Raw genomic sequence first — 26,312 nt, 5'->3', positions numbered from 1 at the left:
GGGGGGTCTTGGCGAATCGGCGACTTTTTCTCGGGCCTGGCGGGCGGCCGTCGCACCCGACTTTGCTGTCAGGACGTTGCGCTCGCTCCTCCTTCGCATCCAACGCCGCCATCCTCAACGATGTGCGGCATCGACTGCTTGCTAGATCTGAGTGGTCGGGCGCAAGATAGTCAGCATGTCAAGGAGCGTTTAGAGCGCGGGCTTGACGCCATTGCCCACCGCGGACCGGATGGTGGCGGAACGTGGGTCAGCAACGACGCTAGAGTCGGTACGTACTAGCGCAGAACGCGGTAACGCGACATTGCTGAACCCTGAACGATCCCGTTTCGCAGCCCTCGGTCACGCTCGTCTGGCTATCATGGGGCCCGACGCTCGTGGTTGCCAGCCAATGGCCTCGACCTCATCCTCTGCACGCGCAATTGTTAACGGCGAATTCTACGAGTGGGAACAGCTACTCAACCGACTCTGCCCCAATTACAGTTGCGCGTCCTCCAGTGACTCCGAGCTCCTTCTCGCCCTCTATGACCGCTTCGATGGCGACATTCATGCTGTGTTGCCCCACCTGCGAGGCGAATTCGCATTTGTCCTCCACGACCCAGCACGCGCCAAGCTCTACGCAGTGCGCGACCGCTACGGCATCAAGCCGCTCTACTACACCGTAGAGGATCAGCAACTCGCCTTTTGCTCCGAAATCAAGGGCCTTCTAGCCATGCTCCCCAGCGCACCCCGCTGGGACCTTTCTGCCGCTTTGAATGAGGGCTGGCGAACAGGCAACAGTACACTACTTTCCGGCATTCGATGGGTGAAGCCCGGTTCTCTCCTCGAGGTCGACCTGCACACAAATAGCATCACCGAACAGTCCTACTTTGTCCGCCAATTTCCTTTGAAGTCCATCGACGATGCTCGACCAATAGACGCCCTCGTGGCAGGCGTTCGCAGCCGCCTTATCGATGCCATCCGCGTCCGCCTACGCTCTGACGTCCCCGTAGGTGTCTTCCTCAGCGGAGGCGTCGATTCGTCCGCCGTAGCAGGCATTGTAGCTCACCTCCTCAAGGCCAAGGCAGCGCCCGCATTGGATCCGAGTGTCCCACCTTGCACCTTTCGCTGCTTCACCATCGACTTTGACCACGAGTGGTCCGAGGCGGGCATTGCACAGCGCACGGCAGAATGGGTGGGGGCGCAATACTGCCCTTTGAAAGTAGACGAGGAGATGCTCTGCCAATACTTCGAGGAGGTCATCGCGCAGTGCGAGCTGCCGTATGCGGACCTGGGATGCGTAGCCAAGTACCTGCTCGCGCGTTTCGCCAAGCAGCAGGGCGTCAAAGTGGTCTTGACGGGCGAGGGATCGGACGAGCATTTGGCAGGCTACCCAATCTTCAGAGGGGACAGATTTGCTGAGAGAGACGCTGCAATGGGACAATGCGAGGATGCCAAGCCGGCAAAGGAGCTCCTCCAGCCGTTGCCCTCTTTCTATGGTTTGCCCGCGAACAAGCCGCGCTGCTCAACCTCAGCGAGGCCACCGCTCGCCCATTTGGCAATGCATGGCATGCTCTCCACGTCTCATCACCACGAAGGGCTGCAAGAATGGGCAGAGTCATTCATCGACCCAAGCGGAGGTGATGCTGCACTCGACTCCCTGCTGGACAGCCTGCCTCGCAAGTCGCAGGAAGCTATCCGCGAGGACAAGTACCACCCTCTCCACACCGCTCTCCTCGTTTACCAGCGGTCGACTTTCGTGACCCAGCAGCTCACTCACTTGGGTGACCGAGTAGAGATGGCTCACGCGCTGGAGGCGAGGACGCCGTTTCTCGACCACCATCTTACGCAATTTGTGAGTCGCCACAGCCTCGAGAACTTTGCTGTTTCGCAAGCTGACCTTGATCTCACTCTGGCTTCACAGATCGACTCTCTCCCGCCTTCTCTCAAGCTCCGCTTCGATCCGCGCACGAAGGCTCTTCGCGAGAAGTGGATCCTCTACGAAGCTGCCCGCCCCTTCATAACCCCGGAGGTGTATGAGCGAGTCAAGCAGCCCTTTGTTGCTGCCCCTCGTCGCTACCCTCGCGGCGGGCCAATGCACCGTCTGTTGCAGCGGCTGCTCACTCGTGAAGGTGTGCAGGCGGTTGGCTGGCTTGACTCCGAGAGGGTGGAGCGATTGATGGTCAAGGCGTTTGGCAAAGATGAGCACATGACAGGCGCTACCGACGACGCACGCGAGGCGAAGGTGGCTACAGCGCAGGCGCTGCTCTGTGCCGAAATGTGCTTGTTTGCGAAGAGGTGGGGTGTAGAGAAGCTCACGGGGCAGGAGAAGGCGAGAGTGGCAGCTGACGTCGGCGATGAGGTCAGGAAGAGGGTGCGGAGGGTAGATTGAGAGGAACGAGACCGCAGCATTTAGAGTGGGTATCATTGGATGGCATTCTCGATCGGCCCCAAGCATCTACAACGATGCGCTGTAAGCACCAGACATTTAACATCTGCCCACACCATGTAATCAAACATGCGCCCATCACGCTCCGCATCAGCGCTTGAGCTTCTTCTGCTTGGCAGCACCGCCCCCTGAGTCCTTGATCAACGCCCAGACATTGCGCATTCCCGTACCCATGCTTTCGGCCTCGACCTCGTCGTTGCTCCGCCACTTGAGCGGGCCTATGCGCTCCTCCCGCTTGCTTCTCTTGAGCTGTGAGGCGGATTGCTTGCGGTCCCCATTGCTGGTTCCCTCTTCGACGACGGCGAAGCAGTGTACGTGCATGTGGAGCTTGAGGTGAGAAAAGACGTGCGTGATCGTGGAGTGATAGCCTTGCGATATGACGTTGGAGTGGCCGAGTGAAGGCGGCTCGTTATGAATGCGCTGGAGCAGGAACATACGAGCTGCCTCGATCGTGGAGGCGTCGTCTGGCATAAAGGCGCTCCCTGAGGTCTTCGACGGCCCTTCATCCTCTTCCTCATAATCATCGTCATCGTCATCCTCCGTCGTCTTGCCGCGCTTCTTCTTCGCTTTGCCATTCGCAGCCTCTCCTGCCGCAGGAAGCAAAAGTGTTGGAAACTCCCACAAGCTGGCGAGGAGCCCTGTGTCGGGCCTCTGCTCGAGCAGCCACTGCCGCTTGGAGTCGGTGCTGTGCTGAACGACGCATACGATGCCGTCTTGCTCGCGCACTTTGGTCTTGACCGCCTTGAGTGGGTACTGCTTGACGTGCGTCTGGATGGTGAGGAGAGCGGCTGGTGGAAGCTGGCGAGGGGTAGAAAGGCAGGAAGGCGAGACCGCCGCTTCGTCTACCGACTGACCGTTGCTAGAAGTGAATGGTGATGATGCAGCCGTACTGCCGTTGCCCTTCTTGCTGAAGTGACTGAGCAGCGAACCTTGCTTGGCTGCCTTCTTCACAGGCTGGGCGGACGTCGCTTGTTTCTCGCCATTCTTGCGCTTCCTCGATCCTTCGGCACTGGCTGCGGCCACCGCTTCGCCCCCGCTCATCTCATCGAGCGGCTCGCACTCTTGGCATAGGTCCTCAATGTCCGCCACCTCTTCGCTCAACTGCTGCGGATGGACAGCAAGCGACTCGTGCATCTCCGCCCTCCTCACCGCCAGCGCCTCCCCCTCTGCATACGCCCTACACGTTCCCCTGATGGGACACTCATGACATCGCGGCTGCTGCGGAGTGCAAAGCGTCGATCCGAGCTCCATGAGGGCCTGGTTCCACTTGCTCGGCCTATCGCTCCTACCCTCTGCGCTCGTGTGCCGGGCGACCGCCTCGACGAGCCGCTGCGCTGTCCCCCACAGAAAGTCGGTCGTCGCCTTCGCCTTGGGATTTGCACGATGGGCTAGCTGCCTGCTCAACACTCGCGCGACATTACCATCGAGGATCGCTTCGGCCCGCCCAAAGACGATGCTACTGATTGCGCCCGCCGTGTATCGCCCCACGCCGGGAACCTGCTTCTCCAGCTCGAACGCCGTCTCTGGGAGTAGACCTCGGAGCTCAGCGTCAGCGACCACTTTCTGTGCAGCCTGGTGAATGCGCGTAGCTCGAGAGTAGTAACCAAGCCCTCGCCATGCAGACAGGACCTCATCCGGTTGAGCAGCGGCCAGGTCCTGGATTGTGGGCCAGCGAGTTGTCCAGCAGGTCCAGTAGTCGATTACCGTCGCTACACGCGTTTGTTGGAGCACTGCGAGCGAGGGACATTGACAGTCGATCAGTAGCTGCTTGAGTGGCTGATGCCCCCGCCCGCATATACGCACTAATCTCGCTGATCCAAACCTCGTACGCCCGCTTCTCGAACGCGCTTCGCAGCAACGCGGCGCCTTCCTCCCCTTGCCACTCTTCTGCCGCCGGGTCAATCCAGTCCTTGCGCCAGGGCATGCCACGCTCCTTTGCGATGCCCTCGAACCAGCTGAGCAGGGAGCCCCCGACTTGGTCATCGTTGGAGGGCTCAACGAGGAGGAGCGGCTCATGATATGCGCGTGTATGAGCGCGAAGAGGCAGCGCGGCCGTGGGAATGCGGGTCGCTGAACTTTCACCTGAGACTAGTCTTGATGAGGATGAAGAAGAAGAGGAACATACTCTGCTCTGTGCGGCTGCTACCTTTGCTGCTCTCGCGGGCATTGCTGCTCGTGGTTGGGAGACGAGAAAGGAATCCGCTGACAAAACGTTGCAAATCGACTCCAACACTCTGGCTCTCAGTCCGCCTGCACACGCGACACGACACGCGTTCATTGGCGCGGCCAGCCACCGCATTCTCAAGAGCACCGCAACGAGACATGCTATTCTAGGCTCCACACATCTCTCGTCGCCTCTACAACTTGATCAAACGGATGCGCATCGCCACATCGTTGATCTCCGTCTCCTCCTCCAACGTAGCCTTTAGCTCCTTGTCCCCCTCTCCCTCCTCACGCGGCACTCTGCCTCGCAGCTGCTTCTGGAAGTAGTCGCTGTACTCGCCAAAGGCCTTGCGCAGGGCATCGACATCTCCCGCCTCTCCCTTTTCGCCAAACGTGTAGACAGCATCCACAGCATCCGTAGCTACGAAGCCCGCGCGCTTCCTCGCCCGGTTGATGCGGTTTACGAGCTCGCGCGCTGATCCCTCCTCTTGGAGATGCGGACGCACCAGCGTGTCCAGCAGGATGACCGCATTGCCATCCGTGTTCGACGCCCACGTCACACCCTGCTCAGCTCCATCCAGCTCAGCCCGCCTCTTGCTCGCCGCCTCTGCATCCACCTGGCGTACAACGCGCAAGTCACCCTCGCTCAACTCGATGCCCTCCACCATGATCTTGCCAGTGCGAGCGTACTCTTTCGCCTGCGCGCTCGTCACATTGCCCAGCCCCTTCCTCACTTTGCCCATGTCCTTGCGCAGCTTCTTGCCCAGCACCGGCCAGTCGGCCTGCAGCACAAAGTTGACGCCACACAGTTCCTCGTCATGCGTAAGGGTCAAGTCGCGCACATTGAGCTCTTCGGTGACATATGAGGCCAGGTGAGAAACGTCGTCGAGGAATTGCGGGTCGGAGTGGAAGACGACGAGCTCCTTGAGCGGCACGCGGATGGGGAGGCTGTTGCGCTCGCGTACTGTGCGCGTGAGATCGATGACCGCTTGCAATGCGGCAAAGCGACGCTGGATGACAGGGTCCAGGTACTCCTCCTTGACTTCGGGGAAGGAGAGGAAGTGCACCGAGCGCGTGTCTTCCTGCTTGGACGCCTCGGCGTTGGGCGGGATGAAGACCTTCAGCCCTTGGTAGAGATTCTCAGTGATGAAGGGCGTAAATGACGACATGGTGCGACACAGGGTGAGGAGCGCCTCGAACAGCGAATTGAGCGCGGATACCGTATCCTCCACCCCACCATCACCCTTGAGACGTCGACGGTTGAAGCGAATGTACCAGTTGGTGAGCTCGTCGACAAGACCCGTCAGTCGTGACGTCACTGTATAGAGGCGGTACGCGTCCATCTCCTGGCGAACGAATTGGATCAGTCCCTGGCAGCGCGCAAGCACCCAGCGGTCCATGACGTTGTCGCTCTTCTTGGCGTGCTCTTGGTACTGGAACTTGACGCCGTGGTCCTTCTCCAGTAGCTTCACCGAGCCGAGGAAGAAGCGGAATGAGTTGAGCCAAGGGATAAAGACCTGAGCGAGCGTGTCCTTTACACCCTCCTCCTTGAAGCGCAGAGTATCCGCACGCACGACCGGCGAGTTGACAAGGTACATGCGCACAGCATCAGCGCCGTACTTTTCGAAGACGAGGTTGGGGTCCGGATAGTTCTTCAGCGACTTGCTCATCTTCTTGCCGTCAGCCGCGAGGATCAAGCCCGAGACGATCAGGTTCTTCCACGGCGCCGTGTCGAAGAGGTGCGTGGCGAGGATGAGCAGCGTGTAGAACCAGCCACGCGTCTGGTCAATACCCTCGGAGACAAAGTCGGCGGGGAAGGAAGCCTCGAAGGCGGCCTTCTTTTCTGGCTCGAAGGGGTAGTGAGCCTGAGCGTACGGCATGCTTCCCGACTCGAACCAGCAGTCAAAGACCTCTTCGACACGCTTGAGCTGGCCCTTACCCTGCTTGGACGGGATGGTGATGTGGTCGATGGACTCGCGATGCAGGTCGGTGAGGCCCTTGACGCCAGAGAGCTCCTCAAGCTCGGCGACGGACGAGATGCAGACCACTTCCTCCCAGTCTTCGCTGACCCAAAGCGGGATGGGTGTGCCCCAGTAGCGGTTGCGTGAGACGTTCCTGCGAGCGCGCGTGAGTACAAAAGAATGGACGGCGTCAGTGCATACCCAACGCTATACAGCTCACTCGTAGCCTACTCACCAGTCACGCGCGTTCGCAATCCAGTTACCGAATCGCCCGTCTCCAATCGTCTGCGGCACCCATCTTGTCGTCTCATTGTTCTTGCTCAATTGCTTCTGCACCTGCTCGACCTTGACAAAGATCGACGGGATCGTCTTGTAGATGAGCGGCGTACCCGACCTCCAGCAGAAGGGGTACTGATGGTGGATGACGCTCTGCACGACGAGACGTCCGCGCTCCTTGAGGTCCTTCTGAATGGGCTTGTCCGCTGCCTTGACGTACTGGCCAACGTAGTCAGGCACTTCGTCCGTGTATCGGCCAGACTCGTCAATGGGGCAGGGTGGAGCCTCATCCTTATCAATGACGCCATGCGCAATGGCAACACGGTGGTCGTCGTCACCAAAGGCGGGGGCCTGGTGGACAATACCTGTACCGGAGTCCGAAGTGACGTACGTGTCGTTGAGGACGCGGAAAGCCCGCTCGCCGTACTGTTTGACAAAGTATGGGAACAGTGGCTCGTAGCGCCAGCCCTTGAGCTCGCTTCCCTTCTTTGAGTCGACTTTGCTCCACTTGGCCTTCTTGGGGTCCTTGTAGAGCGTAGTGAGCAGCGACTCGTGGATCCAGTAGAGGTTGCCGCTTGCATCATCCTTGATTTTGAGATACGTGAATTCAGGATGGACACACAGACCCAAATTGGAGGGCAGGGTCCACGGTGTCGTCGTCCACGCGAGCAGAGATGCACCCTTCTCCTCCGCAGGCTCAGCAATGGGGAAGCTGACAGTGACCGCGGGGTCTGGCACTTCGCGGTAGTCGCTGGAAGCCTCGAAGTTGGACAGCGGCGTTGTGCAACCAGTCGAGTACGGCATGACCCTCATGCCGCGGTACACGAGCCCCTTCTTGTGGAGCTGAGCAAAGATCCACCAGACGGTCTCCATGAAGGAAGTGTCCATCGTCTTGTAACCTCCATCAAAGTCGATCCACCTTCCCATGCGCTCGACCGTCGCCTTCCATTCCTCTGAATATCGCATCACAATGGCTCGGCACTCTGCGTTGTATGCCTTGATGCCCATCTTCATGACATCGTCCTTGCCTGTGATTCCCAGCTTCTTGTCAATCTCGTGCTCGACTGGGAGACCATGGCAGTCCCAACCGAAGCGGCGGTCGACGTAGTGGCCTGTAGAGTGGGCGTGGCGAGTAACGACGTCCTTGATAGTGCCTGCGAGGAGGTGACCGTAGTGAGGGAGACCAGTTGCAAAGGGCGGGCCATCGTAGAATGAGAATGGCTTGCGTCCTTGCTCCTTTGACTGAGCAAGCGACGTCTTGAAGGCGTCGATGCTGCGCCAGTATGCTAGGACCTTTTGCTCCTCCTGAGGGAAGGAGAATGCGCTCGTTGCATCGTGCGGCGGGAAGACCGTAGCCGGGTCTACGCCATTAGCACCTGTCATGCTTGCGCAGCGAAATGATGGTACGAAGCGAAGGGCGAAGACATTCGTTCCCTCAAGTCCAACTTACACTCAAAATGCCGCCTGCCCGAGCGTCCAATCGACCGAAGGCGACTCAAGGCTGACTCCTCGCGACCGGATCGGAAGGAGATGGCGAGGCGGGGCGGAACTGGACGTCAAGGCGGACTGAACGCGGAGGCGGCATACATTCACTCACTCTCTCACTCAGCCTTCGCTACCACCGCATCCCACCTCTGACTTGCGCAACCATGTCGGAAGCAGGCCCCTCTCGCCCTCGCCATCACCCAACAACGCCCGCGGAGCAGCAGGCTGCCGTCTTGTCTCAGCTTCTCGCACACCCAGAGCGAGAAGTGAAGCTCCCCTCTGCCCCGCGCGAAAAGACGCTGCGTGCGCCTCGCGAAACAATCAAGAATGTCACTGGCTCCTCGGCAGGCGCTGGTTCTGGTGAATTCCACGTCTACAAGCATGCTCGACGTAGAGAGTACGAGAGGATCAAGCTCATGGAGGAGAAGGATGTTAGAGACAAGGAGGAGTCGCGCTTCTTGATTGAACAAGCTGAGTTGCAGGCCAGGGACGAGGCCAAGACGGGCAAGAATCGGGGCAAGAGGGAGAAGAAGAAGGCAGCTAGGGAGAGGGCAAAAGCAGCCAAGAGCGCAGCGACTGGCAATAGCAGCGGGGCAGCGACGCCTGGCGAAAAGCGCAAGAGAAGCGATCAGGGTGCGAGCGCCACGACGAATGGCGAGAAGATTGCTGCGGGAGAGAAGAGGATGAGGTGCGTTCCTCAGCGAGATGCACGACTTTGAAGGTTACGTGAAACGGAAACTGAATTCTTCACCTCCGTGAATGCCCGCAGAGCCGCGCCGGGTACGGAGAGCATAGCATTCAAGGCCAAGGACGACGATGATGACGACGAAGAAGACAACGACGAAGAGGACGCCTAGTCGCCTCGTCCCACGCTCTCGTGCCTCAATACAACAATATATCCCCTTCTACGCTCGTCATCGTGGACGAGACTATTCCACAGTCGCGTTCTCTCTACATAACCCTTCCGTGCTAGGAGGATCTGCACCTCTCTACCGTACTTGGGATGCTGAAGGAGGGCGTCGAAGAGGGCGATGTGTGAAGGCCAGTGATGGGCGGGAACTTGAGCGTGGATGGGAGACTGCCAAAGGGCAGGATGGACGTCGCGATCCCACCTGGTTGCTGTGGATCCCGCCGAATCGATGCTGGCCTCGCCCGGCAGGTAAATGCGCAACCACCTCACCGGATCTTCGTAAAAGAAGTCACTCTCGTCCATGTACCCCTCCACGTCCTCGCCCGCTCTGGGCGGATCGCAGCTGACGAACCACATGCGATCATCTTTGTCCATCTCGCGCAGATGCAAGTGGCTTTGCCATGGTGTAGAGTGGCAGGGCATCAAGAAGCCCACGCTCTGCAATCTGCCCTGGGCGTGTTCTTGGCGCAGGTAGGAGGGAACTATAGAGCCTTGCGCTATGCAGTGAAACAAGAGGAGGTAGATGGCCAGGGGGAGAGTAGAGAGGAGGAGCAGCCGACGTCGCGGCGTGGTGGAGTGCCAGATGTGGGAGGAAGCGGACCAGGAGGAAGACAACGGCGTGTTGCTACGTGATGACGCCAACCCCACGCCCGCTAGAAGATGTAGTAGCGGCACCACTGGCTGCAAAAATCTCCACTCCTTGTGTCCCAGCAGCGAAAAGGCCGCCACCGTCCAAATCACTGTCCCTACGACCATCCGCTGCGGGAACGTCGCCCCTTTCCTCGACCATTGCAAGACGCCCATTCCCGCGAAGGGAAGCGCCATCATGCCAACGACAGGCAGACCTTGCGTAAAGTACCAGTGCCAAGGATGCGAGCCATAGAAGAGTGAAAGCGAGTGGTAGACGTTTGTGAGGAGAAAGGGGATCATGGGCAAGGAGAACCGGCCGTGGAAAGTCGAGTCGATGATGATTGAGACAGCAATCGCAAGGAGGCTGTACGTGTAACGAGTGGATTATGATCAGCGACAGCCGAGTCCGATCGCCGGCGCATCATCTTCTCACCCAATGACGAGAGCCTTGCCCCAGAGACTCGCCAGCTGAGCATATCGACTTCTTCTGATCATCTCGCACGACATGCAGCCGTAGACGAAGACCCAAAGGACCGCATTTGTTGGCCTGATGAGGCAAGCAGCAGCAGCAAAGGCCAGCGAAGTTGTCGTGGCTCCAGGCTTGTCGGGATTGTTGAGCGCTCTGCGTAGTGCAAAGACGGTCAATGACGCCTCTGCGGTGTTGGCAAAAGTCCTCGCTGCCGTGTAGAGGTAGTAGGGCGATGTCAGGAGGCTGAGCAGCGTTGAACAGGCTATGTGCTCATCGCCCAGGTCGCGAGCGAGATGGAAGAGCTCGTTGGACGCGAGTGCTGAGAGGACTGCCTGGAGAAGGCGTGGAGCCGTTGTCTGCGCAGGGTGGGGAGTTCAGCTTTCGCGGATGCGACTTGGTGCGCATTCGTTCGGGCAATGCTTACCCGCAGAGAAGTGTCTTCCAGACCTGTAAGCTGAAGCAGCCAATACACAGGTACAAAGAATGCTGGATGGATCACGCTCCTGATCGGCCCTTGCGCCAGCTGTTCCCATATCCTGCTCGGTGGGAGCCCACTCGCGGTGTCGCCCTGCGCTTTCCACTCCCACGTCGTGTAGCCGTATCCGTAAGCGATGCGATGCGCAACCTCCAATGACTGCCAGTACTCGTCAGGTTGAAAGAAGCCGCGAGATACGAGGGCGAGGAAGAGGTGAAAGGCGAGGAGGAGGGGAAGAGGAGAGGGAGAGCGGAGACGCCGTTTCTCTGGCTGTATGCCATCATGTCTACTACCTGTGTTGCTGACCCCTGCTTCTTTGCTGTCGTGCGGGGTTGTTTTGCGCAGTCTGACTCCTTGTTGCATCCTTCTCAGCCCCTCATCGATGGCTTGACGCCAAGATGAAGTGAAGTTGGAGCCAAACGAGAAAAGGCGATGGCTCGTGCTGAAATCGTCTGGCTGCGAAGAAGAGGCGCAGGCGGGGATTGCGCTTCTTGCCAATCAAACTTCCACATCATCTCCTGCCACACCCCCGGAAGCTATGACGAGTTGGCGGCCATGCAGCTTATTCTTGCTCATTGCTGCGACCCAGTCGCTCATCAGCATCGTCTGCGCGACCGCTGATCGCTCGCCATCATCACCGCCGGTCAATGTTCGCCTTCAGTCGCCTTGGGATTCATCTCCCCTGCTCCTCGAGGCATTGGAGGCTGCATACGATGAGGACAGCGACGCATTCTGGCCGTTGCTCTCACATGTAAGCCAGCCATCTCAATCTCCAGAATCGACGGCCCCACCAGCACAAGTCTACGATGTCGTCAAGAAGGCCCTCGACGACGTGGGCGTGCTCAGCGAACGGGGGAGCAGAGACAACTGGGAAATGGCCTTGGCATTGCACAGCCAGTCGCCCAAGGTCGCAGCATTCTGGCAGGTGGCAAGGACGACGGGAGCTGAGGAGAGGTGGGCAAAGCATGTGCAGGAGAATGGCCTTGCTGCGGGCGAGTGCGAGAGCTGGGTCGACTGGTATGGTCGCGTCGTTTGCAGCGAGACGGAACTACAAGTCGTCCTCTCTGAAGAGGCGAGGCAGCAAGACAAGGTAGCTACCTACCCATTCGACCACGTTCATCCATCACAACCTTCTGCTAGCGCAATACCGACCGCCGTCCTATATGGTCGCCCACTCTCGCCCAACTTTCACTCCTTGCACACGACTCTCTTTCGACGAGCATCAGCATACAGCGAGCAGCCGCTAAGATACGTCCTGCGATGGAGGCCAGATTCAACTTCAAACGCAACTAGCGGATTCCTGGCAGGCTACGGTGCTGCTCTCGACCTGAAGAAGGTCGACTACCTGGTGATCGATGACCGCAAGCTTACTCACGCAGCCGACGCGCCCTCCCTGTCTGCGAGTGAAGGCGGCGTCGACGACTCCATTTACAGCCAGCTGCGCGACAGGCAATGGCTCGACGATCAGCTTCTGGGCAATGGAAAGCCAACCAACATGAGCCAGCCCCTCGAAGAAGCCGAGATTAGCAGACTGGGCCTTCAAGCCGTACAGACCATTATCGACTCGCAAGATCCTCTCCGCGCCTTTGCTCAACTCACGCAGGACTTCCCCTTGCACGCGCCTAGTCTAGCAAGAGGACCTGTGACGCCATCCATCGACTTGGACAATGAGCTGCATGCCTTGCAGATGACCAAGATCAGACCAGGGATGGGCGACGTATGGTTGAACGGCAAGCCACTGTCCAAAAACGAGCAGGTCCCCTTGGGGCTGCTCAAAGTGTTGCGCAAAGAGCGAGCGCTCGTTGATTCCATCCTTGCTGCATCTTCGACTCTCGGTCTAAACGCAAGCCAGGCGATCGACCTTCTCTCGCAACCCTCAGTTGGAAGACCGCAAACGCCCGAAGCGGAGCAAGTCGTTTTCCTCGACGCTAGCGACCGCATCGAGCGAAGCGCTACAGCAGACGAGACGAATTTTGCTAGCCCAATCACCTGGTGGAACGACATCGAGCAAGACGAAGCCTTTGCCGACCTGCGCCAGATGTCCTCCTTGCGCTCCCTGCTTCGGCCCATGCACCCTAGCCAGTTCCCGCAGGCGGCCAAGAATCTCTTCAATGTGGTGCTCACGCTCGATCTCGCAGATAGGAAAGCTTGCTCCTTCCTTGCTGAGCACGTCGCACCGCTCCTCGAACGCATTACAGTGCGCTGGGGCTTGGTACCTGCTGGGCTGGAGAAGGGAGAAGAGGCGGATTCGACCGTCGTTGCCCGATTGTACTGGCACCTCTGGGAGAACCACGGCCTCGAGGGCGGCGTCACATTCTTGCACGCTCTCGCAGCGAGCGGCCCGCCGAGTCGCAGAGTTGACGCCCGCACAGCTCAGAAAACGTTCACCAAGCTGCTCGCCCGTCTCGACCCCTCGGGAGACCACTCCTCCCTCGCAAAAGAGGTGACCTCAGTCCCCTCATCACGCGAGGAGGTCACCAAATCCTACGTACGTCGGCTCCGCCTCACCATCGCCGAAGAGCCTCGCGGCCATGTCCTTGTCAATGGCCAGCACTTTCCCCTCGTTGAGCCGCGCTCCTTCTTTCAGCTCTTGCACCAAGTCGCAGCAATGCAGCTTCAGCAGATCGCGCGACCCATCTACTTCAACGAGGTGACCGACGACGACGACGTTTCCACTTGGTTCTACGATCTGCCGCTCGCATTTGCGTCGCGTTCCGAGCTCGTGTTCCCAACTGTGGATGCGGCGACGGGGCAGGCCAAAGGTCCAAAGGTGAGGGCAGTGGATCTGGCAAAGGCGCTTGCGGCGCTGCCAGATGCCTCGCCTGCGAAGACCAGCTTCCTCTACCCCACCGGGGATAGTCAGGTCAACGCGACCATGTGGGTCATAGCGGACTTTGATACCGAAGGAGGAGTCCATCTGCTGCGCGAGGCGGTGAGCACGATGGTCGGAGAGAAGGCGCCTGCTTTCAGACTCGGCTTCATCCACACGGTAGATGCTGGTCAGTCAAAGCTGGCGACGCCAGGCGTATCGCTGTCTGGCTTCATTGCACATCTCGCTCAGAGCGGCGCCCTTGACGCAATCACGCCGAGCGAGCTGCTCGAGGTGCTCAAGGAGGTCGAAATGCCCTCGCAAGTAAGCGATGGTGACGCTCACATCCAAGGTAGGCGACAGGTCGTGTTTCAGCCCAGCACTCTCAACGACGCTAAGCTTGCAGGCTGGAATGTTCCCGCCAATACTGACGGCTCTCAGCTTTGGGATGGCAGCCACAATTTCTTCAGCACCCTTGGTCTCGACACGACTGCCTTCCCGGCCCTGCTGATCAATGGCCGCCTCCTCTCCCACCTCTCCCCTCTCGGCATCAGCAGCAGCGACCTCTCTTCTCTTGTCAAAAATGAGCTCGCCAGGCGCATAGACCCAGTAGTGGCCGCACTACACACTCTCTTGCCTGGAGACAAGATCGCCTCGCTCAACCGCAGTGCCCTAGCCGACTCGATCTCCATCGTCTCCTCAGCCATCGCCGTCACATACTACCGCGACGAGACGCAAGAGGGCATCTTCTCCCCTCCTTCAGTGCAGCGCACCAATATCTTTGACCGGCTTGGCGTCGAATTCTCGCGCTTCGAAGTTGGCGACCCTGCCAAAGCAAAGCTACGCTTTCAGGCCATTGTAGATCCGCTTACGGAGACGGCGCAGAGGTGGTCGAGTCTCTTCCAGCTCGTGGCCACGATGCCGGACGTTCATCTGCAGGTCATCATGAATCCTGTCAGAAAGCTGCAGGAGATGCCGCTCAAGCGCTTCTATCGCTACAGTGCGCCGAGCAGGCTGCGCTTTGATGCCAAAACGGGCGAGGAGGTGCCAGCTACCCTCTCATTCCAGGACATGCCGCAGGACGCTGTTCTCACCATGGGGCTGGACGCTCCGCCCGCTTGGCTCACCATGGCGTCAGAAGCCGTGTACGACTTGGACAACATCAGGCTGCGTGATGTGCCCGAGGACGGGAGGCGCAAGGGCGTCTTAGCCGTCTACGAGCTCAAGCATCTCCTCATCGAGGGACATGCACGCGAGGCCGGCAAGGAGAGCAAGAACGCCATTCCTCGTGGTCTGCAGCTCGAGCTTCAGACACCGGATGGAAGCGAGACGCTGGATACGATCGTGATGGCCAATTTGGCATATTTCCAGTTCAGGGCAAGGCCAGGCCTCTACAGGCTGAGGATTCGTCCCGGCGGCAAGAGCGAGGAGCTGTATGAGATGAGGAGTGTGGGGAACCTCGGCTGGGATAGCCCGGGTGTGGAAGAGACGGGCGACGATATCACTCTCGACTCTTTGGATGGATTGACGATCTACCCGCGCGTGGTGAAGCGAGAGGGCAAGGAGAAGGAGGAGCTGCTCGTCGACCTCGAGGCTGAAGGCGAGGACGATGAGGACGAGGATCCCTACGGTGAGAAGGGTGCTGCTGCACCTTTGAGCAATGCCGCCTCTGGCCTCTCGAAGATGCTTCACCGCGCGGCCGATAGCGTCAAGTCGGTCGTCACCGCCCGGCCGCCTGCGAAGGAACATGACCGCATTCATATCTTCACCGTCGCCTCGGGTCACCTCTATGAGCGCATGACCTACATCATGATTCTGTCGGTGCTGCGACACACGCAGTCGTTGCCTGTCAAATTCTGGTTCATCGAGAACTTCCTCTCCCCCTCCTTCAAGTCCTTTATCCCTCATCTGGCCCAGGCCTACAACTTCGAGTACGAGCTGGTCACCTACGCCTGGCCTCACTGGTTGCGCGCTCAGACGGAGAAGCAGCGCACAATCTGGGGATACAAGATCTTGTTCCTCGATGTGCTTTTCCCGCTCGATGTGGAGAAGGTCATCTTCGTGGACTCGGATCAGGTGGTGCGCGCCGACATGAAGGAGCTGCTCGACGTCGATCTCAAAGGAGCGCCCTATGGCTTCCCGCCGATGGGCGATGACTCGGAGGACATGGACGGATATCGCTTCTGGAAGCGCGGATTCTGGAAGGACTTCCTGCGCGGCCGCCCTTACCACATCTCGGCGCTCTACGTCGTCGACCTCAATAGATTCCGCCAAGTCGCTGCGGGCGACAAGCTGAGAGGCCAGTACCAAGCACTAAGCGCCGATGCTGGTTCGCTGGCGAATCTTGACCAAGACCTGCCGCAGACGTTGATGTTCAACGTGCCGCTGCATACACTCGACCAGCGATGGCTGTGGTGCGAGACGTGGTGTAGTCACGACTGGTTGCATGAGGCCAAGACGATTGACCTGTGCTCGAACCCAAAGACGCACGAGGCTAAGCTGGACAGGGCGAGGAGGCAGATTCCCGAGTGGACTGAGTTGGATGAGGAGGTGCAGGCGCTTGCGAGGAGGGTGGGAGTGGCGGAAGGAGCGCGCGAGGCAGCTGATGCGGGACCTGGGGTGCATAGACAGCATGGCGAGGGTGATGGTGATCAAGAGCCACGGCAGCACGACGAGCTGTGAGAGTGAGTAGAATGGAAGACGACTGCGCACTGCGCTGGTATTTACTCTCGTGCTCCGGCTACCATCAAAAGAACTTGATCCAGATAATGAACAGAAACAAGAAGCCAATGGCCCCCACAGGCGCATACTGCCTGAGCATTGCCTCCAAATTGATCCTCCTCGCCGCCTTCCTGTACTTCATACTCTCGTCTCGCAAGCTCGAGCTCATCTGGCTCATCTGATCCAAGGAGTCGCCACGCCAGAGGAGGTCTTCCATGTTCTTTGTCATGATGCGGGTTACGTCTTGCAAGTCGCTGTTGAGCTGGTCGAGGTTGGATGAGGTTGTAGGTGGATTGGCAGCGGCGACTGTCTCTGCTGAGCGGGCATCTGCGTAGACTCGCTTGGATTTGGACATGAAGGAGTCTGCGCGAGAGCGGAGGACGTCAGCGTACATGCGGGCGATGAGGCAGGGGAGGCTGGCCTGCTCACCAAAGGCAACGAAAGCGTATGGTCTGAGGTTGCGCTGTGCTACTTGCGAGCCGTATGACTGGTCAAATTCCTTTGCCAGCTCATCGAGGAAGGCGAATGCCAGCTTGCGAGGGTACGACTTTTGGGATACGGTCAGGTAGACGCATGTTGAGGGCGTCGGCTGCGGTGGTGGCGGGTAGAGCAGATAGCTGTGCGCGAGTGAAAGGTCAAGGATGATGAGCCATGAAGAGGATACATTGCGTCTCCTCGAAGCCGGCCACGCACTGTACCATGAACTTGCCACTCTCGATACTGCATCGATTCTCGCTCGTTGCCGTCAGTCGCTTGATGACCTCTTTCACGGGGACTTCTTTGAGCTCTCGATCTGAAGGGTCATCATCTACTGACTGAGCGAGAGGCAGCTTGTCAGACAGGCGGACGATCTGTGTTGAGAGAACCATCTGGCGCAGAGGATGTGGTTGATGGTGTTGGGTTGAGAAGCAGCGCAGCGCACAGACGCACTTCCCACTGGGCGCGTGTCAGTCCGGGGTCGCGCCACGTGGTTTGAGATTGCAAAGTTAGATTGGCCCACTCGACTTGCTTGGCGCCGCCTTCCGTCCTGTGACTCCTTCCTTCTCACGAGCCACGACCTCATTCCCAGCATGTCCGCCCCCGCTCCCTCCTGGCAATCATGGCAATCTCCCCTCTCCGGGAGGTATGCCTCCAAGGAAATGTCCTCTCTCTTCTCCAACGCGACCCGCTTCGGAACTTGGCGTACCCTCTGGCTCAACCTCGCAATCGCTGAGAAGGAGCTCGGCCTCCCGATTCCAGATGCTGCCATCGAGGAGATGAAGGCAAACCTGGAGCTGGACGACGAGCAGATGAAGATGGCTGCCGAAGAGGAGAAGAAACGCAGGCACGATGTCATGGCTCATGTGCACGTGTTCGGTACCATGTGCCCGACGGCTGCCCCTTTCATTCACCTGGGAGCTACTTCATGCTACGTCACCGATAATGCCGTGCGTGGACGATGACGGACAACCACAGTGCAACAGAAGGACTGACATTTTCATCACGCTTCTCGCCGCAGGACCTCATCTTCCTCAAGCGCGCCTTCGACCTCGTCATCCCCAAGCTCGCAGTCACCATCTCCCGTCTCGCCGCCTTCGCTGAACAACATCGCGCTCAGCCAACCCTCGGCTTCACGCACATGCAGCCCGCTCAGCTAACGACGGTAGGCAAGCGTGCTTGTCTCTGGATCCAAGAGTGAGTCGCGTGAGCCATCAAATTCGTGCTGAGACTGCATATACTCATCTACGGTGCCGACTTCGCACAGACTGCTTTGGGACCTCCGCAACCTCGAGCGAGCCCGCAACGACCTCGGCTTCCGCGGAGTCAAGGGTACCACGGGCACGCAAGCCTCATTCCTGTCCCTCTTCGACGGTGATCATGCCAAAGTCAAGGCCCTCGACAAGCGCGTGACTCAGCTCTGCGGTTTCGGCTATGCCTACCCAGTAACCGGCCAGACGTACTCTCGCAAAATCGACGTCGACGCTCTCAACGCTCTCGTCTCCTTCAGCACCTCGGCACTCAAGATGGCGACAGACATCCGCCTGCTCTGTCACCTGAAAGAGGTCGAAGAGCCCTTTGAGAAGGACCAGATCGGTTCGTCCGCCATGGCATACAAGCGCAATCCCATGCGCTCAGAGCGTGTCTGCGGTCTCGCGAGGTGGCTGGGCAATATGGCCAACTCGGCACGTGAGACTGCTGGCAGCCAATGGATGGAGCGTACGCTCGACGACTCAGCGAATCGCCGCCTGACGCTGCCCGAGGCATTCTTGACGACGGACGTCATTCTCACAACTCTGCAGAACATCACGGAAGGCCTCGTCGTGTACCCCGCCATCATCAATCGCCGTATTGCCGCCGAGCTCCCCTTCATGGCGACGGAAAACGTCATCATGGCCATGGTTCGCGCAGGTGGGGACAGGCAGGTGTGCCACGAGGAGATTCGTGTGCTCTCCCACCAGGCAGCAAAGGTCGTCAAGGAGGAAGGCGGGGACAATGACTTGATTGAGCGCATCAGAAAGTCAGAGTACTTTGCGCCTGTACATGCTAAGCTGGACGAGCTGTTGGACCCAACGACCTTCGTGGGAAGGGCGCCAGAGCAGGTGGATGACTTTGTCGAGGAATGGGTGAGGCCAGCACTGCAGCCGTACGCGGAGGCGTTGAAGGACGTCAAGAAGGCGGAGCTGGCTGTTTAGGCGTGTGGCCGAGCAGAATTTGTAGCACTAGGTGGGAGTGAGAGAGTGGTATTCGCGAGGTGTAGAGCAAACAGGCAATAAAGGAAGTCAATAGAGCGTCGCAGGAGATCTAGCAAGGCAGGGAGGGGGCGTGCGTCATCGAGCTGCGAAGAGCAGAATGCGCACAGATTGTCGGACCACTATCGCCCCTGCTCATTCCGCAGCGAGGTCCCTTCTCCTCTTTCTACCTCCAGGCGAAGCCACGTACCCTGCTCCTCCGCCCCCTTCGAGGAAGGAGCGCAGCGCCGTCCTGTCGACTGTGGCGATGTAGTACTTGCCTCCCCTCTCAGTCCAACTGACCATGCCGCGCCCATAATCGCGCTCTTCCACGCGCAGAATCGCACTACTACTACCCAGCGTGCGTTCGTTCAATCTGAAGTCGGCCGGGACGAAGGGCTTGAGAGAGACGATTTGCGCCCCGTCTTTGAGGTCTAGGAAGAGAAGGCTGAGCGACTGATTGAGGGGAGGGGTGAAGGCGTAGTTGTTGACGATGAGGAGGTCCGCGGAGGAGAGGTGGGAGCGAAGGGTGAGGTCTTCGAGGAAGTCACCTTGCCAGACGCGAGCCATGGGAGGCGAGGAGGTTGCGTCCGTTGTAGCTTCCTGTGCGGGCGTCGTCATTTGGTTGTTCCCTGGCACAAAGTCGCCCAACTCCCAGCAGCCCTCCCATCTTCGTCTCGCCTCGTGCAACTGCTCTACACCCAGCTGAGCAGGAACAGGCATAGCCTCTATCCCGAGACTGCTACACCCGCACTGCATGGCAGCCTGCACCACCAGATTACCCACTCCACAGCCCAGGTCCAACACCTTCTTGCCCGGTGCAAGCCCGCACAGCTGGGAGATTTCGCTCATAAACTTGGGCGTCAGCTCTCCGTACACATTGTCTGAGAAGGAGCGATACCCAGCCAGCTCATCCACGCGCGGCGCTACCGTGCGAGCGTAGGCTTGGTCTTGGATGCGAAGGTAGATGTCCTCCGGTATGCCCTGTGCGGTGATGTGGGAGTGGATTTTGGTGCGGAGGGCGCCGCTAGAGCGAAGGGTGAGGAGCAGCTCGTTATAGCGCTGGACTGTGGCGAGGAATAGGGTACCCGAGCGACGATTGCGCGACTTGGTGAGGGAGCGCAGAATGGAGATTGCGCCCACGTCATTGGATGACGAGGCAGGTGCGCCATCCTGCGATGCTCGAGGTGGCGACGAGCTGATGGGTGTCGAAGGGCCAGACGAGGGAGACATCGGCGGTACAGCCAATCCTGTCTGTCCTGGTGCGGCGATGGGCCCCGCCCAAATGTGTCCCGCAGCGCTGCTCATCTCAAGCTCGTCGAGCTCGCCAAACATTGCGCGCTGCGTGCCATCCAGATAGTACTTGACGGTGACGTAGACTGATCTCAAGAGGTCAGAGATGGGGTCGTACTCGTCTGAGTCGCGAGGCACCATTAGGATGAACTCTTCGCTTGCATTGGAGCCGGGATACTGCAAAGTGCAGCGTGGAGGGCCATCGGCGGTGTCGTATGGGAGATCCTTGAAGAAAGGGCCCCAACCGCGAGGTCGTTTAGTCATGGACGAAGTGACGAGGGAGGCGGAGGAGATGATGGTGAGGGGCGAGGGTGGAGCGGCCTGGTCCTCCAGATGGCGCAGGGGGGGGCGCGGAACGAGGTAAGGCTGGACCACACCTGACCTGCCCAGGTACGTGTATGCGGTCTGTGTCGACGACGATGAAGGCGTGCCTCTGCGCGAGTTCGGTGTAGCTGCTTTGGAAGACGTCTTTCGAGTAGCCTTTGACGAGGAGCTGCCATTCGACGAGCCTGCATCGCCGAACAAGTCGTCTGATTCTGGCGAGCTAGCTGCACGCTTCTTGCTACGGCGCTTCTTTGAGGCACCAATGTCCTCCTCATCCGAGTCGATGAAGTCGTCGAGGGCTGCCTTCTTCTTGGTTGAGGCCTTGGCTGAAGAGGATCGCGAGCTGCTAGCGTTACTCGATGCTCGAGAGGCAGCCTTGGCTTGAGCTTGTGCGTCGTTGTGCTTCTGTCGTTCAGCTTCTCGAGCCGCCTCTATGCGAGCGCGCACTTGTGGTGGGAGAGCATTGGTGGCGCCAGCGCCTTTTGGGCGAGAAGGCTGCGTAGTAGCTAGTGGCCTGGATGATGGGGGCGGCGCAACTCGCTTGACCGTCGAGACTACGACGCTGCTAGATGCGTTGGAGGACTTCTTCTTCTTTTTCTGTTGAGCGCCAGCGCCAGAGGCGTTGAAGAAGTCCATGGATGAGGTGGATGAGATGGATATATGCAGTCGAGGGGATAGGAATGATTGATTGCTGCTCAATCGCAGCAGCTGCGTCGCATCGCTGCATCGGATCATCGTCACCCCGCCGCCACCGCCATCCACACGACCTGCCCCGCATCACGTGACGCGAATCCAAGCGCGACTGAGATCCGGACCAGCCTTGGCTTGCATACAACGCGAGAGGCGCGAGAGCAACACACAACTGAGCAATCTTGACGCCGCATATACGCACATCCACTCCTCCATCATGCTCATCGAGAGGACACCACCTAAGCGTGATGCTTCACAGCAGCAACGCATTACGCCAACGCCATCCACTCCCGCCCAGACCACGCCGCCGCCAGCAGCAATTACAGCGTCTAAGGCTCAACAATACGTTTGGGAACCACTCGAGTCGCTCGGCTCATCACGGAGGGATCACAATGAGAGATTCATGACATCCACCAGCGCCGCCAACGCCGCCAACGCCGCCAACGCCGCCAACGTCGCATCAACAACATCATCGTCCAATGCCAGTGCCATCAGCGCCTCTCTTCCCCGACCGAGTCCCTCACGCCCAGGCACGCTATACGACACGGCAGCCAATCGAGCTGCAAAGACGGGACGTAACGTCGTGCTTGGCGGCGACGTCAACAACAGCGTAACCGCTGCTCAGGGCCCGCGCACCTCGCTCAATGGCCTGCAAAGAAAGCGCGACGAGGTCGGGAACGAAACGCCCCGAGCTGTGAGGGAGGCCAAAATTCAGCGTCACAACCAGACAGTAGGTCATTCTACGCCGTCACGCAGCGCCGTCGTAGATGTCGATGCTACGCCCATTGCCGCCGCTCCTACCAACCACCTGTCAACTTCAAACTCTCTCTCCCAATCGCGTACCACGTCGCCATCACGGATCCCGATCAGCACGCCCAAGCCAGCTAGCGCAAGTCTCAAGGCATCCACCTCTTCCTCCCCTTTCAAGTCCTCAGAGCGCAGCGCTGCCCCCTCGGTAAAGAAGCCTATCGTTCCACCGTCTCCCGCCACAACAGCAGCAAACGACGAATTTGAGCGTCGCCTCCTCGCAGCAATGGAGCAAGAGCAAGCGGGGGCGAACCCGTTCTTGGACGCAAGGAAGGCTGCCATGCGAGAAGAAGAGGTCGTCGTCGCCAGGAAGAGCTTGGCGATTCAGCAGGCGCAAGAGCAGATGCAGAGGGAGGAAGAGGAGGAGCGCGAGCGAATAGAGCAAGAAGAGAGAGCGAGGGAGCAGGAGCGTAGAGGCGAGGAGGAGCGTAGAAGGCAGGAGGAACGTAGAAGGCAGGAGGAAGACAGAAGACGACAAGAGGAAGAGGTTGCTCCGCCTACACCAAAGGCTGTCCTGCTTCGAGAGCCAGTCGTGTGCCGTGAAGAGCCAGCACACACACTCAGCTCATCCGAGGCAGCATCGGGACGTGCAAAGCTGCATTCAGTCGACGCTTCTCCCTCAGCGGCCCAGCCTTCATTTGAGGTCAAACCCGAGCAGGCCGTCCCAGCATCTACCCAGGATGATGCGCCGCCATCTGACCCGGCTGCTATCGTCACGCAGCCCCGCCCATCCATCTCAACGCCCATTGACTGGCATGCTCGCTGCGCCACCCTCGAAGCCGAGCTCAGAGCAGCCCGATCAGAAGTTCGCTCTTCGCAGGACCAGATCGTCCAGCTCCAGTCAGATTTGGCCGTCGCTGCCTCCGTCCCTGCCGTTTCCGCGGACACCACCGCCCTTGAAGCACTGCGCAGCAAATACGACCACCTCAAGACGCAGTTTTACGAACTCAAGCTTTCGCGCGACGATGTGGTACTGCAACACTTGGCGGCTGAGGAGCGCCACACCCAAGTCAGGATCGAGGCGTTGTTGCTGCAAGCGGAGCTGGCGCAGGAGAGGAGCAAGAAGGAGGAGTGGGAGGAGAGGGAGGAGAGGGCAAAGAGGCGGGGTGAGAAGGTCAAGAGGCTGCAGGCCGACGGAGCTGCCAAGACGACGGCGGCGGCGGCTGTGCGACCGAGGCCGAGTTTGACGAGCAGCACGGCTAGGAGGGCAGCGGTGCCGATGAGTGCAAGCAAGTCCCCCGCCCTCCCCAGCAGCAGTCGCTCCAAGATCAGCTCGACCAATGCGGCAAGTCGCAGCCACCTTCAACTGGCGAGCGATATCGCCCCTACCTCCTCGCCCCCGCGAGGTGCGCCAAGCGAATTCGACGACGGAGACGAGCTGGCCGAGCCGTCACCTGTTCGCAGCAAGCCGGCCCCGGTCAAGGCGGCTGCAATATCATCAACGGCTTCGTCTCGCCTCACCGCAGCGCGCTCTCCGGCCGCTTCACCCGCTATCAAGGAGACGATTCGCCCCATGCCTGGTGCAAGCAGCACTACCGCACGACGAGCACCACCCACCAAGGCCGTCTCAGCCTCGCCCGCGGTTAAGGAGACGATCCGGCCGATGCCCTCTGTGGCAGCTACCAAGCGACCGGCAGGCAAAGCTGCCGCTCCGGCCCGCTCCGTCTATGCTGAGGTGAGCGATGAGGAAGAAGATGAAGAAGAGGAGGTCGCCAAGCCGGCAAAAAAGCGCGCCGCCCCTGCGCACGCTGCGCCTGCGCCAGTGAGAAAGGGAGCTGCCCCTCCTCCTCCAAAGCCCAGTGCGACACGCATTGCCCCGTCCAAGGTAGCTGCAGCGGTAAAGAAGCCGCTTCAGCAGAAGGTGTCCTCCTCTCCTGTGATGGCCGCCGAGTCAGACGAAGACGAGGAAGAAGAGGACGATAGTGTGGATGTGGCTCCGACGAAAAAAAGGGCCGCGGTACCGACAACGAGCAAGACGACCAGCAAGATCGCAGCCCCAGCAGCAAAGAAGGCCCCAGCCCCAGCAGTGGTTGCTCCGCCCGCGGTCAAGAAGAAACGTCGCCTCCTTGGACCCGGCTCGGGCGCCACTTCCTCGTCAGGCGGCAGCAACGGCCCTTCCTCTTCGCGACCAGGAGGTGACGACGATGGTGAGAATCTCCTCAACCCAAACTTGGAGATCCCTCTCGTCCTCTCGCCCGTCAAGGGCGGAGGAAGCATTGCTGCGCGAGGAGCGGGGAGCAGGTTTGGACTCGGGGTGGGGATGAGCAAGGGAAGGATGGGAGGTGGAGGGGCGATGTTTGGATGAGCCATCTGTAGAGGAGCAGCATTCTGTCACGACTGCAAAGAGCTGTTCACGCTATCTGATCACAATACCACGACCTTACCGGAGCGAGCCGAAGAGCAGGTGTGATGATCGTGCTTGGTATCGGGCCGCTCTTGACGAGCGAACACGCGGAGGTATGAAGCCGACAGACCGCTCGCAGCAAAGCGCAGCCACCTGATGAAAGCAAGACGGCTCGCAAAGCCGAAACGCTGTATTTGGCCATGTCATTAAGCGCCGGCGCAGCTCTGGCTTGCCGTCCCTCATGATCGTCTGGGTCAAAGGGCGCGCAGCTGCTCGTCAGCGCTCGATTGCCGTCGTTGTATCTTTTCACCTCCTTCACCATGCTCACTCGCTTTGCCTCCATTCACGAACTTTTCAACATGGTGAGTATGCTGACGATGCACTACTCTTCCCTGCAAGCTTGCTTTGAAAACCCTCTCCTTCGCACGCCGCAGCTATACACTAAGCTCTTCGTCGCCATTGGCATCCTCCTGACGATCTTGACTGTAGTGCAGGCCAAGGGCGAGCCGACTGGCAGGTTCGTTGGCACTTGTTATTACGACCGCAAGTGTGGAGCGGACCCCCACTCCATCGAAGTTGGCCCCAGTGGTGTCACGAATATCCTTGTCAGCTGTCACTCGTTTCGATCGGCCGTGTCTTTTGGCGAGATCTGCGCTGAACACAACTGCAAGCTCTGCATCAACGTGACAAAGAGCCAATGCTACGCTCCGGCACCTGGCGGCGATTTCTTCACATACTGCATTCCGAAAGACAACGCGACCAACAGCATCGAGTAGAATTCATGTGATGTAGTTGAGATAGAGCACAAGTGTTGACGCTGTCACGGGCCAGCCGCTGCCGGTCATTCATCCGTCCTGCTCAATGAACATATGACCATACTCCACAGCTCGGCCTTCGACATCGTCCGAAGCTCGAGCGTCAACGGTGGTGACATTGAAATGCCCATCGCGAGCAGTAGCAGCGGCGTAGGGCTTGACCTGTGCATGCGCGATGAGTAGGTGTGAGAACCTGTGAACGTCAGCGACATATTTGAGCCGGTGGTACTCACGAACTTGAGGCAGCCTGTAAAGAAGCAGCAAGGGCGATGTGAGCACTGAACCACTGTGGGACCTGCTGACAGCCTGACTCACGGTACAGGGCAGCGCCTTCCAGACAGACATCCGCCTTGGTGTCTACAGGCACGCAGCGCTTGACGCAGCGTGGATCTAGGCATGCCGCAATGAGATCATAACGGGGTGCAATGCTGAGACAGTCCCTGACCTGTATATTGCCCGGGTAGGGGCCGTCGATCGCTTTCACCTTGATGCCGCCGCATTTGTAATCGTGGGTCCAACAGTATCCTGGCATGGAGTGGGTGCTGTCAGAGGAAATCGTCGTGTGCTGGAGGTGGACGGACACTCACCGAGCCAGCGGCTTTGAGGACGCTCTGGAGGTGGGGCAGAGGTCACCCGGAGGGCGAGACCGACGAGCAGCACGCTCATCAGCTTGACGCTGGCGAACATGGCAATCGGTATCTCCTGTACAATACTGTAAGAGAGGGTGCTTAAGTGTGCGTGCGTTGGTGAAGAGGGAGTTCAGCGAAGGCAGGTGCGACGATGAGAGAAGGACGTTGGCAAAGATAGCGACGAGGCACCAGATACAGGTGATCTGAGCAGCGAACGTGACCGCGACGGCAGTGGATTGTAGGATCGCCTCTTCATAGCCGTCTGCTAACCTTCGTCTAATCACCAGCCTTTGACCCTGCTCTGGCCTGCTGCCTGAATTTCATTTCATCGGTGAGAAAGGAAGTCGTATCTGGGGACGGTATCAAACAATGACTTTG

The 26,312-nt window shown here is 59.1% G+C and overlaps 12 protein-coding genes across 12 annotated transcripts; 6 read left to right on the top strand and 6 right to left on the bottom strand.

The window, feature by feature from the left end:
* The first annotated feature begins 83 nt into the window (after window positions 1–83).
* Window positions 84–2,513, top strand: BDZ90DRAFT_255160 (glutamine-hydrolyzing asparagine synthase). Its single transcript, XM_025507844.1, has 3 exons — window positions 84–268; window positions 333–1,831; window positions 1,901–2,513. The coding sequence occupies exons 1-3, from the start codon at window positions 121–123 to the stop codon at window positions 2,366–2,368; spliced, it is 2,115 nt and encodes a 704-aa protein (XP_025360085.1). The 5' UTR covers window positions 84–120; the 3' UTR covers window positions 2,369–2,513.
* On the bottom strand, window positions 2,394–4,616 carry BDZ90DRAFT_233924 (DNA glycosylase). The gene is made up of 2 exons (XM_025506822.1): window positions 4,229–4,616; window positions 2,394–4,155 (listed from the first exon to the last, which is right to left on the bottom strand). Exons 1-2 carry the CDS (start codon window positions 4,590–4,592, stop codon window positions 2,516–2,518), a joined length of 2,004 nt encoding a protein of 667 aa, XP_025360084.1. The 5' UTR covers window positions 4,593–4,616; the 3' UTR covers window positions 2,394–2,515.
* Window positions 4,617–4,782: 166 nt separating this feature from the next.
* Window positions 4,783–8,253, bottom strand: BDZ90DRAFT_255155 (hypothetical protein; the record flags this gene model as incomplete). The annotated part of the gene is made up of 2 exons (XM_025507843.1): window positions 6,785–8,253; window positions 4,783–6,703 (listed from the first exon to the last, which is right to left on the bottom strand). Exons 1-2 carry the CDS (start codon window positions 8,206–8,208, stop codon window positions 4,783–4,785), a joined length of 3,345 nt encoding a protein of 1,114 aa, XP_025360083.1. The 5' UTR covers window positions 8,209–8,253.
* Window positions 8,254–8,516: 263 nt separating this feature from the next.
* BDZ90DRAFT_208047 (DUF1168-domain-containing protein) lies at window positions 8,517–8,873 on the top strand (the record flags this gene model as incomplete). The annotated part of the gene is made up of 1 exon (XM_025503997.1): window positions 8,517–8,873. A coding segment is annotated over one exon (357 nt), but the record flags the coding sequence as incomplete, so codon positions are not given.
* BDZ90DRAFT_233922 (hypothetical protein) lies at window positions 8,734–11,209 on the bottom strand. The gene is made up of 4 exons (XM_025506821.1): window positions 10,744–11,209; window positions 10,284–10,675; window positions 9,078–10,214; window positions 8,734–8,996 (listed from the first exon to the last, which is right to left on the bottom strand). Exons 1-3 carry the CDS (start codon window positions 11,155–11,157, stop codon window positions 9,164–9,166), a joined length of 1,857 nt encoding a protein of 618 aa, XP_025360081.1. The 5' UTR covers window positions 11,158–11,209; the 3' UTR covers window positions 8,734–8,996; window positions 9,078–9,163.
* A 123-nt stretch (window positions 11,210–11,332) lies between these two features.
* BDZ90DRAFT_223349 (hypothetical protein) lies at window positions 11,333–16,285 on the top strand (the record flags this gene model as incomplete). The annotated part of the gene is made up of 2 exons (XM_025504574.1): window positions 11,333–13,909; window positions 13,979–16,285. 2 exons carry the CDS (start codon window positions 11,333–11,335, stop codon window positions 16,283–16,285), a joined length of 4,884 nt encoding a protein of 1,627 aa, XP_025360080.1.
* Window positions 16,286–16,317: 32 nt separating this feature from the next.
* Window positions 16,318–17,247, bottom strand: BDZ90DRAFT_66347 (snare-like protein). Its single transcript, XM_025509760.1, has 2 exons — window positions 17,018–17,247; window positions 16,318–16,941 (listed from the first exon to the last, which is right to left on the bottom strand). Exons 1-2 carry the CDS (start codon window positions 17,191–17,193, stop codon window positions 16,350–16,352), a joined length of 768 nt encoding a protein of 255 aa, XP_025360079.1. The 5' UTR covers window positions 17,194–17,247; the 3' UTR covers window positions 16,318–16,349.
* A 110-nt stretch (window positions 17,248–17,357) lies between these two features.
* BDZ90DRAFT_255146 (Adenylosuccinate lyase) lies at window positions 17,358–19,388 on the top strand. Its single transcript, XM_025507842.1, has 3 exons — window positions 17,358–17,751; window positions 17,823–17,998; window positions 18,069–19,388. Exons 1-3 carry the CDS (start codon window positions 17,395–17,397, stop codon window positions 18,994–18,996), a joined length of 1,461 nt encoding a protein of 486 aa, XP_025360078.1. The 5' UTR covers window positions 17,358–17,394; the 3' UTR covers window positions 18,997–19,388.
* BDZ90DRAFT_214348 (S-adenosyl-L-methionine-dependent methyltransferase) lies at window positions 19,246–21,267 on the bottom strand (the record flags this gene model as incomplete). Its single annotated transcript, XM_025504190.1, has 2 exons — window positions 19,246–20,834; window positions 20,910–21,267. Coding segments are annotated over 2 exons (1,947 nt in total), but the record flags the coding sequence as incomplete, so codon positions are not given.
* Window positions 21,268–21,531: 264 nt separating this feature from the next.
* BDZ90DRAFT_233919 (hypothetical protein) lies at window positions 21,532–24,532 on the top strand. Its single transcript, XM_025506820.1, has one exon. It carries the CDS (start codon window positions 21,557–21,559, stop codon window positions 24,449–24,451), a length of 2,895 nt encoding a protein of 964 aa, XP_025360076.1. The 5' UTR covers window positions 21,532–21,556; the 3' UTR covers window positions 24,452–24,532.
* Window positions 24,533–24,818: 286 nt separating this feature from the next.
* BDZ90DRAFT_233918 (hypothetical protein) lies at window positions 24,819–25,293 on the top strand. Its single transcript, XM_025506819.1, has one exon. The coding sequence runs from the start codon at window positions 24,868–24,870 to the stop codon at window positions 25,264–25,266; it is 399 nt and encodes a 132-aa protein (XP_025360075.1). The 5' UTR covers window positions 24,819–24,867; the 3' UTR covers window positions 25,267–25,293.
* A 42-nt stretch (window positions 25,294–25,335) lies between these two features.
* BDZ90DRAFT_267857 (hypothetical protein) lies at window positions 25,336–26,051 on the bottom strand (the record flags this gene model as incomplete). Its single annotated transcript, XM_025508714.1, has 4 exons — window positions 25,893–26,051; window positions 25,621–25,830; window positions 25,539–25,552; window positions 25,336–25,467 (listed from the first exon to the last, which is right to left on the bottom strand). Exons 1-4 carry the CDS (start codon window positions 25,990–25,992, stop codon window positions 25,336–25,338), a joined length of 456 nt encoding a protein of 151 aa, XP_025360074.1. The 5' UTR covers window positions 25,993–26,051.
* Window positions 26,052–26,312: the final 261 nt, after the last annotated feature.

Source organism: Jaminaea rosea (genome assembly GCF_003144245.1).
Source record: "Jaminaea rosea strain MCA 5214 unplaced genomic scaffold BDZ90scaffold_14, whole genome shotgun sequence".
Lineage (NCBI taxonomy): Eukaryota > Fungi > Basidiomycota > Exobasidiomycetes > Microstromatales > Jaminaea > Jaminaea rosea.
The sequence above is the reverse complement of the archived record's forward strand: the minus strand, read 5'-3'. Positions and strand labels throughout refer to the sequence as shown.

Bases quoted from the DNA above. Each gene is read 5' to 3' on its own strand.
- BDZ90DRAFT_255160 (XM_025507844.1), top strand. From the start codon at position 121: ATGTGCGGCATCGACTGCTTGCTAGATCTGAGTGGTCGGGCGCAAGAT. The intron at 269-332 runs GTACGTACTAGC...CCCGTTTCGCAG, and splicing joins CAGCAACGACGCTAGAGTCG to CCCTCGGTCACGCTCGTCTG. The intron at 1,832-1,900 runs GTGAGTCGCCAC...CTGGCTTCACAG, and splicing joins ACCACCATCTTACGCAATTT to ATCGACTCTCTCCCGCCTTC.
- BDZ90DRAFT_233924 (XM_025506822.1), bottom strand. From the start codon at position 4,592: ATGCCCGCGAGAGCAGCAAAGGTAGCAGCCGCACAGAGCAGAGTATGT. The intron at 4,156-4,228 runs GTGCGTATATGC...CCTCGCTCGCAG, and splicing joins GGTTTGGATCAGCGAGATTA to TGCTCCAACAAACGCGTGTA.
- BDZ90DRAFT_233922 (XM_025506821.1), bottom strand. From the start codon at position 11,157: ATGCAACAAGGAGTCAGACTGCGCAAAACAACCCCGCACGACAGCAAA. The intron at 10,676-10,743 runs GTAAGCATTGCC...CACCCTGCGCAG, and splicing joins TGGAAGACACTTCTCTGCGG to ACAACGGCTCCACGCCTTCT. The intron at 10,215-10,283 runs GTGAGAAGATGA...TTACACGTACAG, and splicing joins GGCAAGGCTCTCGTCATTGG to CCTCCTTGCGATTGCTGTCT.
- BDZ90DRAFT_66347 (XM_025509760.1), bottom strand. From the start codon at position 17,193: ATGGTTCTCTCAACACAGATCGTCCGCCTGTCTGACAAGCTGCCTCTC. The intron at 16,942-17,017 runs GTGCGTGGCCGG...ACTCGCGCACAG, and splicing joins AGTGGCAAGTTCATGGTACA to CTATCTGCTCTACCCGCCAC.
- BDZ90DRAFT_255146 (XM_025507842.1), top strand. From the start codon at position 17,395: ATGTCCGCCCCCGCTCCCTCCTGGCAATCATGGCAATCTCCCCTCTCC. The intron at 17,752-17,822 runs GTGCGTGGACGA...TTCTCGCCGCAG, and splicing joins GCTACGTCACCGATAATGCC to GACCTCATCTTCCTCAAGCG. The intron at 17,999-18,068 runs GTGAGTCGCGTG...GACTTCGCACAG, and splicing joins GCTTGTCTCTGGATCCAAGA to ACTGCTTTGGGACCTCCGCA.
- BDZ90DRAFT_233919 (XM_025506820.1), top strand. From the start codon at position 21,557: ATGCTCATCGAGAGGACACCACCTAAGCGTGATGCTTCACAGCAGCAA.
- BDZ90DRAFT_233918 (XM_025506819.1), top strand. From the start codon at position 24,868: ATGCACTACTCTTCCCTGCAAGCTTGCTTTGAAAACCCTCTCCTTCGC.